The 9447-nt window shown below is 38.2% G+C and overlaps 1 protein-coding gene across 1 annotated transcript; it reads right to left on the bottom strand.

Moving 5' to 3' along the window:
• Positions 1 to 1349: 1349 nt before the first annotated feature.
• pex19 (peroxisomal biogenesis factor 19) lies at positions 1350 to 7169 on the bottom strand. The gene is made up of 8 exons (XM_051403663.1): positions 7022 to 7169; positions 5787 to 5875; positions 4732 to 4894; positions 4555 to 4640; positions 3973 to 4155; positions 3717 to 3887; positions 3434 to 3478; positions 1350 to 3086 (listed from the first exon to the last, which is right to left on the bottom strand). The coding sequence occupies exons 1-8, from the start codon at positions 7083 to 7085 to the stop codon at positions 3000 to 3002; spliced, it is 888 nt and encodes a 295-aa protein (XP_051259623.1). The 5' UTR covers positions 7086 to 7169; the 3' UTR covers positions 1350 to 2999.
• Positions 7170 to 9447: the final 2278 nt, after the last annotated feature.

Raw genomic sequence — 9447 nt, 5'->3', positions numbered from 1 at the left:
TTTCTATTCTAGTTAATAATCATACAGGTAAATATATAGAGTATAAATCACAGAATATCGCAACAGTCTGTATTTAGTTTTTGTAATAATTTCTAAAAATCACACAGACTTATTTTGCATCTTTTTTTGACAGATTCATTGTTCTTATAGACAATTACTTTACTTTACATTCACTTTTCTTCACAGGAGTGAACCTAAATCCTACAGCTTCACGACCCCCTGTGAAGCTTTGGCGACCCCTAGTGGGGGTCCCGATCCCAGGTTGGGGAGTAGATTATGTGTTGTTAAGACTGAAAGCTCCACAGCAGCTACTCGTTGCACCTTGTGATGGGATTTTGCCTCCAACTGCTGTTTCCTGTAGCTGTTCCTACTCTGTTACTACCAGAGGGGAAAGTATTCAGATGTTGAGCATGAAAGCTCATCGCTGGCCTTGGAAAGAGCAGCTTGATACAGACACAGAGACAAAATAAAACATAAAAAATCTTAACTCAAGGTCCACTTACCTAGTTTCTTCTGGATCTCTTCATCAATCTGAACTGAACTGAAAAGGTGAACAAACTTAACACAAACAAAAGGCAAAAAATGAAAAACTGAAAGCTTAAAAAAAAGGTAGTAAATGGAGCTTCAGTTAAGATTTCCTAAGTATAGTATTTAGATCCTCTCAGTACAGTAAACTAAAATAATAGCCTGCTTTAAGTATCAAAATTAGAACTTACACAACAGATTGACCTCAAATAAAGTCAAATTCATGCTTTACTGCGTTAGAACCATTTTATAACGCACCAAATTTTAACTACACATATACTCATATATAAACCTTGTCACCTTGCATCATTTGTATTGCAACTTTCTAATATGTGTATAAATACTGTATATATATATATATATATATCATGTTTTATACTTTTACTCTGATTTATAAATTTATTCTGAACATACATTGCTTTCACTGCGCTCTGGTTTGATGCACACATGCACTTCAGATGTTTTATGTTTTAGTCTCGATGCTTTTATGTTCTTATGTTCTCTTTGATGTTTTTCCAGTTTTATATTCTGCTCTTACAGAAACGTTATTTCTTATTTCTAAAAATAAGCATGACACTTTATATACTATGGGATAGTTTAATCTAGAGCAAAAGCATCATATTTTCTAAACTGACCATAGTTTTTAAATGTAAAATCTTTAATCTGCAATGTAAGTAGTTGCTATAGTTGACTAATAATTATATAAGATAGCATAAAATATAAAATACTCAAGCACAAGTATCTCAAAAAAGCATATATACCTAATATTATATCAGTCATTAGCACTAAAGCAATGAGGGTTAATAATCCACAACAACAAAAAATGCATTATATCATTATTTTATTTCATATATTTACAAAAACAAAACAATAGTGTCAAATCACTGGTTGCATTTTTTTTTTTTTAAACGGTGCTCTGGGCATTTTTACGTCGGCCCTGAGAGTTGAATAGATTGAACCCAACCCCTCCCCATCTGGATGAAAACCACAGGCCTCAATGGGCCTCTACGGCAGCCTCCCCTCAGCTGCGTTTGAAGTAAATCTGATCTCTTTTCAGTGCACGGCTGACTGAATCCTTTCACAGCACCCCTTTATTATACAGTTATTGATGAGCTGATGGTCGTGTGACTTCTAGACCTCTCTCCGTGGTCACAGCGGTAAAATTTGTCAGCTGGCAATAGCAGCGGGCGAACAGTATCCGCTGGAGTAAACAAACCCACCAACCGCAGCCAAAATGTGCCAACATCAGGCTGTTGACGTCTCACTCTACAGTGCATCTACATGATTTATAGACATGTTTTGTCTCTCGCTTAAACATGTGATGTTTAGCACTCTTCCCTTCACCTTATTCCGGAGAGAACATAATGTACTTTTTAATGGCGGGTACAGGATATACGTACATGTTTTCACTCGCGAAAGTGTTTTTCTTTCCTAGCAAAGGGACTCCCCGTACCAAAAGAAAGCATCACTCTGCACATTACAAAACACTGGGAATCACAAGGGGAAGCACTTTGCACAGTAACTCTACACTATAATGATCACTGTAACCACAGCAAAGGCATCCGGGAATCAACATCTCAATCACTTAAAATAAACACCTGGGAAAGTAGGGGGGGCAACACTCGGGGGAATTAGTCGTTTTAAATTAGCTGGCTGAATTACAGTAGGTGCTGGGAACTTCACTTTATGAGAAGTGTTCAATCAATCCTCTAGTCTTTTTAATTCTTTAAATAATTAACAAATGTATACTCATTTTTTTTTTCTTTCTTCCAGTTTCCTTACGTTAATAGGCAGTTAATTCTCGTTAATGTAAATCCTGCACAGCCTGTACAGACAGAGACGTGTGTGTTAATAAAGTACCAAATAATTATCACTAACTTGGTGCAAACCGGGGATGATATTGCAAATTCACACCATTTTTAAAAGTATAACCGTAAGTGCTTAGCTGAATGACAAAATCTTTGCCTTGTGAGAAGGTCTAAAATAATAACTTAAAAAGTAATTTTTGCAAAAAGGCACTGTTTATACCCGTTAAGTGGTTTGATAGATTTTACCATGAGGCTAAACAGCGTTGTGAAAACAACATGGAGAACGGCAGTGATATTTTCTTTTTTAAAGGAATGCTGATAAAACTAAACCATGAAGGAGCTATGGTAACCGCTGACGAAGCAATGCAGAGATGTTCAAATGTTCTCAGTCGTGCGTTCGGTGATTTTAGACAGAAGAGAGTGTCTCTACATGTGTGGTTTCTGTTGGTTTTTCGTGCCTCCTGTTGTTTCTGCATCCACACACACACACCTTCTACCTGACGGAGAACAGTGTTGGCGGTCCGGTCCCACTCCTGTCTGACCTTTGCTTCACACTCCTTCACTCCCTGCCTGTCGCTGATGCACACACACACAGAGAGAGAGAGAGAGAGAGAGAGAGAGACCCCTCTGGCTGCAGTGCTGCTGATGGACCGCACCGCTACTTTATCACATGATGGAGCACTGCTCTGCCGCCCCGGCACCGGGGCCTCCTGGGAGGTTGAGGGACTCCATGTCAAAGTTAAAGCCTGGAGGCTGGATGGGAAGAAGAGGAAGAACACCGTCATTAATAAGCTGCGGTTGGGTGACATGACGCTATATGTTGAGAAACTACTATTGTCACCAGAGATTTTTCCATATTGTTTATACAGTAGTAGCTGTCTCTATAGTATCTCTGGGTGTATTAAGCTATCAAGAGCAATATGTTAAATATGACAAAGACTAGTTGATATTGGATGAATTTTGTACCAATATAATAAAAAACTTTTGTTAAATTAGGTATTTCATTTACTTGATTAGCAAAAAGAAACGTATGCCTGGTTATTTTATTCATTATTTTTGCACACATGCTGTTTGTTAACTGAGAGCAGTGGAAAACTTACCGCATCACCTGCTAGCTCTTTGGGTGGTTGGCCAAGGTCTTGCAGCTGTAAGTAAAAACATTATAATCTGTGAGGAGTTTTATTCTTAACAAGATTATTCCCATTAAACAATAGAAATACAACAGTTTATAAGCTATGATATCTGCATTATGTAAGCACTTTATCGGGCGCAGTAATCATTCAAGAAGCACAAGGTAACAAACCAACAAACAGACTCTGACTTCTTTTCCTTAATTTAATTCGCAATTATTCAATGACCAAGTCAAATGCAGAGTGTTTCTACCTTTTGCATCAGGTCCATGATGCTCTCGAACGTGCTGTCTTTATCTTCTGCCCCCTGTTCCTCCCTCTCAAAGTGCTTACAGATCTCTCCCATAATCTTGGCCTGCTGTTCATAGCGCTGGTAGTCCTCCGGGCTGAGGCTCGGCTTGTTGGCATCCAACCATTCTGGGTACTGTGAGGGTGAGTGACATTTCTCATAATCAAACTGGGTAGCTGACATGGAGACCGTAGAGACTGCTAGTAAAACAGATGCACACCTTAGCAGTGATCTCTTTGAGAGACGGATAAAGCACTTCCTTAGAGAGAAGGTTCTGCATGATGGACTGCATGATGGGCAGGATGTTTCCATCATCGCCACCACCACCGCCTCCTTCGCCGCCCTCTTCCAATCCCAGGCCTTCTAGAGCCTTGACAAGGTCGTCTCCAGCTAGTCCTGTGGACTGTAGGAGAATAATACAGATAGTCAGTAAACTGTTCTATGTTCACATGACTGTAAACACATTCATAACCATTGCTCCTTCCTAAGTCCTGTCCCCTTTTTTTGATCTGTGCTCCAATAACAGTTGGGCGAGTCAGCTTTCTCCTGTACTTAAACATGCTATGTGTTACCACATTTGGAAGATGGTTAGAAAGTAAAAGCAACATATATACATAGTTACATCTTAAGTTATATCATTTTAACCAGAAGCTAGATGATCTACGTCTATACTTTTCACTTTTATCTTTTAACCATCTTAATAATTTGGTTGTCTTTTCAGCATAGACGAGTCTAGCAAGTACAGGACAGTAGAAAGTTGACCGAGGTTCCCGGTCGACTGATCGATTCTAATTTTACCCACCTGCAGGTTGTCTGCATTTTTAGCCAGGCCCCGGAGGGTTTCTTTAAGACATGAGGTGAATTCTTGTTGGGAGGCGGTGTCAGTGCCTATACAGAACACACAGATAACATTTAGGCTACAGGAACAAAACAGAGGAACATATTAAAACCACAGATAATACCAATTAGTAGACCTTACCGACTTTGCCTGCAGCCTCTGACAGTTTTTGGAAGTGCTGCAGTAATTCTGGCTCCTCCTGAGCCAGCTCAGTCATGGCCTTCTCCCATTCCTCCTTAGCCTGGGTAGCCATGTCCCCCTCGAAGAGAGTCTCAAAGAGTTTGCAGTCTTCGAGCAGAGGTGGCTACACAAGTAAAGAGAAAACATTTAAAGAGGCTTCTAAACACCTTTGTGGAGGGCTGTGACTGTGAGCGCTAAATGGCATCAAGCCTGCTTTTTAGTGGATGCTTTTAAAGTGTGTCGTTTCTTTTTGTACTATATGCCTTCTTTGTTACTACACCTTGAAACTGTATTGGCTGCAATGAACAGTGTCTGCTAGACAATTCTTGTTCCAATTTTGGTTGCTTGGCCATAGTTACTACCCCAAAAACAGTCTGTGCAACTGTGGAAGAATGCTTTGTTGGGCAGTGAACCTTCGGGGTGGGGTCTGAGCTTTGCAAGCTTTGCAGTTTTTACACACCCGGCAAACAGTTGATTCAAACACACAACAGCAGCAAAAGGTAAACAAGTTATACAACTAAGAAAACAGAGGAAAGGTCAGGGACTAAAAACAACAGACACAAATACGTTCTTTCAGAAATAATAATAAACTTTCCCCCCCCTTTAAGTAAACTTGGTATAGTCTGTGCTCATTTTCACTGCTGGTAGACACTCAAGACAAAACCCCAAAAACGTAGGACAGCAGTACGCAAACCTTTCCCTTTACAGGTTCTTGGAAGGAAGGTAATATCTATATTATAGATATATATATATATTATATTATAGATTTGTAGAACTGTTAGCTACATATTGAAATAAATCAAATGACACTTGTCCCCTAGGAAACTGAAATTAACTGATGTTGCAGCCAAATTCATATTCAAAATGTACACACAAGCAGCCACCAGGTGTAATTCAGTTAGGAGACAATATACAGTTAAATAAAAGAGGCTGTTACAGGCTACATGCTACATGTGTGCATATGTAACAAAATAAAGACGCGGTTGCTGTAAATGCACCAACGTTAAGAAACCGACCTTCTCTGCCCCGCTGTTGGCTGAGGAGGAAGCAGCTGCAGGTTCAGGGGCAGGAGGAGCCGACGTCTTGTCAAAGTCATCCAACGCACCTGAAAGGAAGAAATAAGATGAGAGCAATACCAGTGGACATTTAAAGACAACACAAATGTTACAATTGAACCACTTATTCTTCAGTTTAAACCCTAGCCGCAGAAAAGGAATAAAACGACTACAAAAAGTTAATACTAACGATTATTCTGTGTCCAAAGGTTCAACATTAAACCCCTTTATATATATATATTGTATTTCCTCACTATTAATACTATGTAAAGCATCTTCTTGGATGTTTTAAGCTCTTTTAGAGCTATAAAAAAATGATTCTAACTATATTATTATGAATTAAGATGGAACTGCAGCTCTGGGTTTGATTCAGTATTAATAGATTAAGTAAAATACTGATGATTTATGAACTTTAGGTACACCTCGCTAAGACTAATGCAGTCTAATACAACAATCCTGCATAACTCCTGCCCTTGTAAAGCTTTTACTGTGATACAAATGGATTGGACTCCAAGTCGCAAAGCCTTCTTGATTTTAAGGGGTGTAAGAAAATATAAGACAACCAAAGAGCAGATGTTCACTACTCGGGTTCACAGATTATCAGTTGTACATTAAATAAATATAACCCATAAAATGTGTCACTTAGTCGGGGCTCGTCAGCTTTAAAGGGGTCCCTTTTTAAAAAGGTCCAGTGTGTAGGAGTCAGTGGCATCTAAAAGGTGGAGCTACATCCTCCACTTCCAAGTGCAGAGGAGAAACTACAAACACACAACAACTCTTATTACCAGGTGAATACACACACTAATCTACACAAACATTATAACACATCTCTGCCAATAAATCCACAGCAGTAAATGACAACCTTCATACAGCATTAGTGGTTCACAGTAACACACATTTACAGAACATTAACTGAACCAAAAACGGCATCTGCAAGAGACACACACACACACACACACACACACACACACACACACACACACACACACACACACACACACACACACACACACACACACACACCCCCAACAACACTGTCAGCGATTACTGAAGCTACTTTATATCGAGATTTAAGTGTGTGTGTGTGTGTGTGTGTGTGTGGAGGGGGGGTCTCGGTGCTCCAGCCGCAGCCGCTTTAGACACCCGATCCCCGGGGTGTGTGTGGAGAGAGAGCCGCTGTGTGCAGCAACGCTTACTGTCCAACAGCTCGTCCAGCTCTGCATCGTGTCCGGTGGACGACTCTCCCGTTCCCGACGCCATGATGTTGTCTTCTCTCCCCAACCGCGCACGGTCTCCCACAATTGACGTTTCTGTTTTCTGTGGAGTCGTCGCGGACACTTTTACGTCACGGGCTGCAAAGCGCAGGTGCGATCTGGCGCCACCTGGTGACGTCTCTGCTCCCCGTGTGTGTGACAGAGGACAGGTAGAGACCGAGTCTGACGTCATGGGCCTAAATGTTCAAGCGTGAGACAAAAACACTTTTTAATTTATTATCAGACACAGAAACTGTTTAAAAATAATAATAAAAATATAAAAATATAAAATATAAAAAATAAAATATATAAATAAATATAAATATGTTTCTTCATGTCACTAACTGAGGACAACTAGTGGAAACTCTGTAAATGTATTAAATAATTGATTGTTTTTTTATATATGTACACACACACTCACTCACACACACACGTTTACAGTTTTATCTATTTTAATTTTAATATATTTTAATATCATATATTGTATTTAATCATTTGTTATTACTGTTATATATATATATTGACAACAGACTACTTGTTTCAACTGTAGTTACTTTACTACTGTTTTAATTACATTTTTAGTTGACACAAACTGATTGATTGATTGTCATGAATTACTAATTGACTCAGATTGATCGATTGTGATTGAGTCAATCATAGTTACAGTATTACCAACAGTATAGATTATAATTAATTTATTGTAAATATTGTTTTCCTTTATTGTTACTATTATTATTATCATTAATTCCAAACGCTTGCTTTGGCAATATGTACAGTGTTACGTCATGTCAATAAAGCCATTTGAATTGATTGTAACAACGCCACAGAACAAGAAACAGGAGGCTCCATCATCCGTTCACCAAATCAGAATCAGAAGGAGATTTATTGCCAGGTAGGTTTTTACACATACGAGGAATTTGTCTTGGTGCAATCGTGCTTAAAATATACAGTCACACAAAAAATAACAAGAATAAAGTACTTTTTAAAAAACATATAAATAAATAAAGATAAGAAAGATAAGAAAAGATAGGAAAACTGTACAGAAGACGGGAGTGCATTAATGTAATGCATATATACAGGGTGGGTATAAGAGTCAGTGACAGTGGGGGGTCCGGGCCTTGTTAACATGTTTAGACTCCTAGAAATAATTCATACAGCTGCTGACATCTTAGATGTTTGGTTTGAGGTTGATTGTTGTTGTTTAAGGTCACTCACGTCCAATTTTGGCAACAAAAAGTCAGATTTTATCCTTTGATTTTGGGCCTAATCCAACATCTAGTTTAATGGACAACCTGTAAGATCTGACATGATAAATAGTGCCAGTGTTATAGGTAAATAATATATTTATTCATTAATGGAAGAACCGTAAATCCTCTTTAACTTATAAGAAGTTTAAGAAGCATTTTCATGCTTACAGGAGTTTTATATATTAAAAAAACAACCATCCAGGAATTGTTTATCTACTCAAACTGAGACACTTTACTTGAATATTTACATGAAACTTTAAATTTATACTTCACTGCAATTCACAGGAAAATAGTAAATAAAAATAAAATCTTTTCACAGTGTCCTGTTATTGCCCAAAATACAAATTAGGAATAAAGTACATTTACTCAAGTACTGAAATATTGTACCTTTTACTCTTTCCTTACTTAATTTGCACTTTCAGATTAATAATACAACATATAACTACCAGTAATCAGTTGAAATGTTGACATTTTTTCCCCCCTGTGATGAATATTATTGACAAATAGAACAACAAGAGCATGAAGCCATATTCTTTTACCACACACACACACACACACACACACACACACACACACACACACACACATTACAGCCCTCCTATAGTTTTCAGTAGTGGAATGAAATGTGATCAATTTAAACAAATTAAAGCAATCTCGTAAGAATGTGCATGTGACAGCAGATTACTCTTTCTGTCTCTAGGACAGTTTTTTATTTTTCTTCAGGAAACGCGTCAATTTCGCATCTTGGTAAATACACAGCGGTTGTCAGGGGTTACAGCCGCGGTTGCTGAGCAACGCACACAAATAATGCAGCAATGACAAATATTTAGTATTATCTCGGGCCGTGTCGATAGTAACGCTTAAGTAGATGCATTGAAATAGAGATGACGACAGTTTCATTAGTAATAGTTGATGGATGTCTATTTTCCAGACGTGAATCCGCCCACTTTCTGTTAAAATGATGCGAATTTACCTTTAATATTTCAGTGAATATTAACTAATGTCTGATATTTTAAGTGCATCTCATTTTCACATAGATTATTGAATTTAAACTATTAAACTAACTGGGAAAAACTACTCGTTTGTCTCCTAATTGTGCAGTTTTATTTACAATAACAGAGA

This window comes from Dicentrarchus labrax, unplaced genomic scaffold, assembly GCF_905237075.1.
Source record: "Dicentrarchus labrax unplaced genomic scaffold, dlabrax2021, whole genome shotgun sequence".
In the NCBI taxonomy this organism is placed as follows: Eukaryota; Metazoa; Chordata; class Actinopteri; family Moronidae; genus Dicentrarchus; species Dicentrarchus labrax.
This window is presented reverse-complemented; position numbering and strand designations above follow the sequence as displayed.

What these genes read in the sequence shown, in the direction of transcription:
- pex19 (XM_051403663.1), bottom strand. Translation starts at nt 7,085, where the DNA reads ATGGCGTCGGGAACGGGAGAGTCGTCCACCGGACACGATGCAGAGCTG. An exon ending in GCTGGACGAGCTGTTGGACA is followed by an intron (nt 5,876 to 7,021) that starts GTAAGCGTTGCT and finishes TCTTCCTTTCAG; the next exon opens with GTGCGTTGGATGACTTTGAC. An exon ending in AGAGGCTGCAGGCAAAGTCG is followed by an intron (nt 4,641 to 4,731) that starts GTAAGGTCTACT and finishes TGTTCTGTATAG; the next exon opens with GCACTGACACCGCCTCCCAA.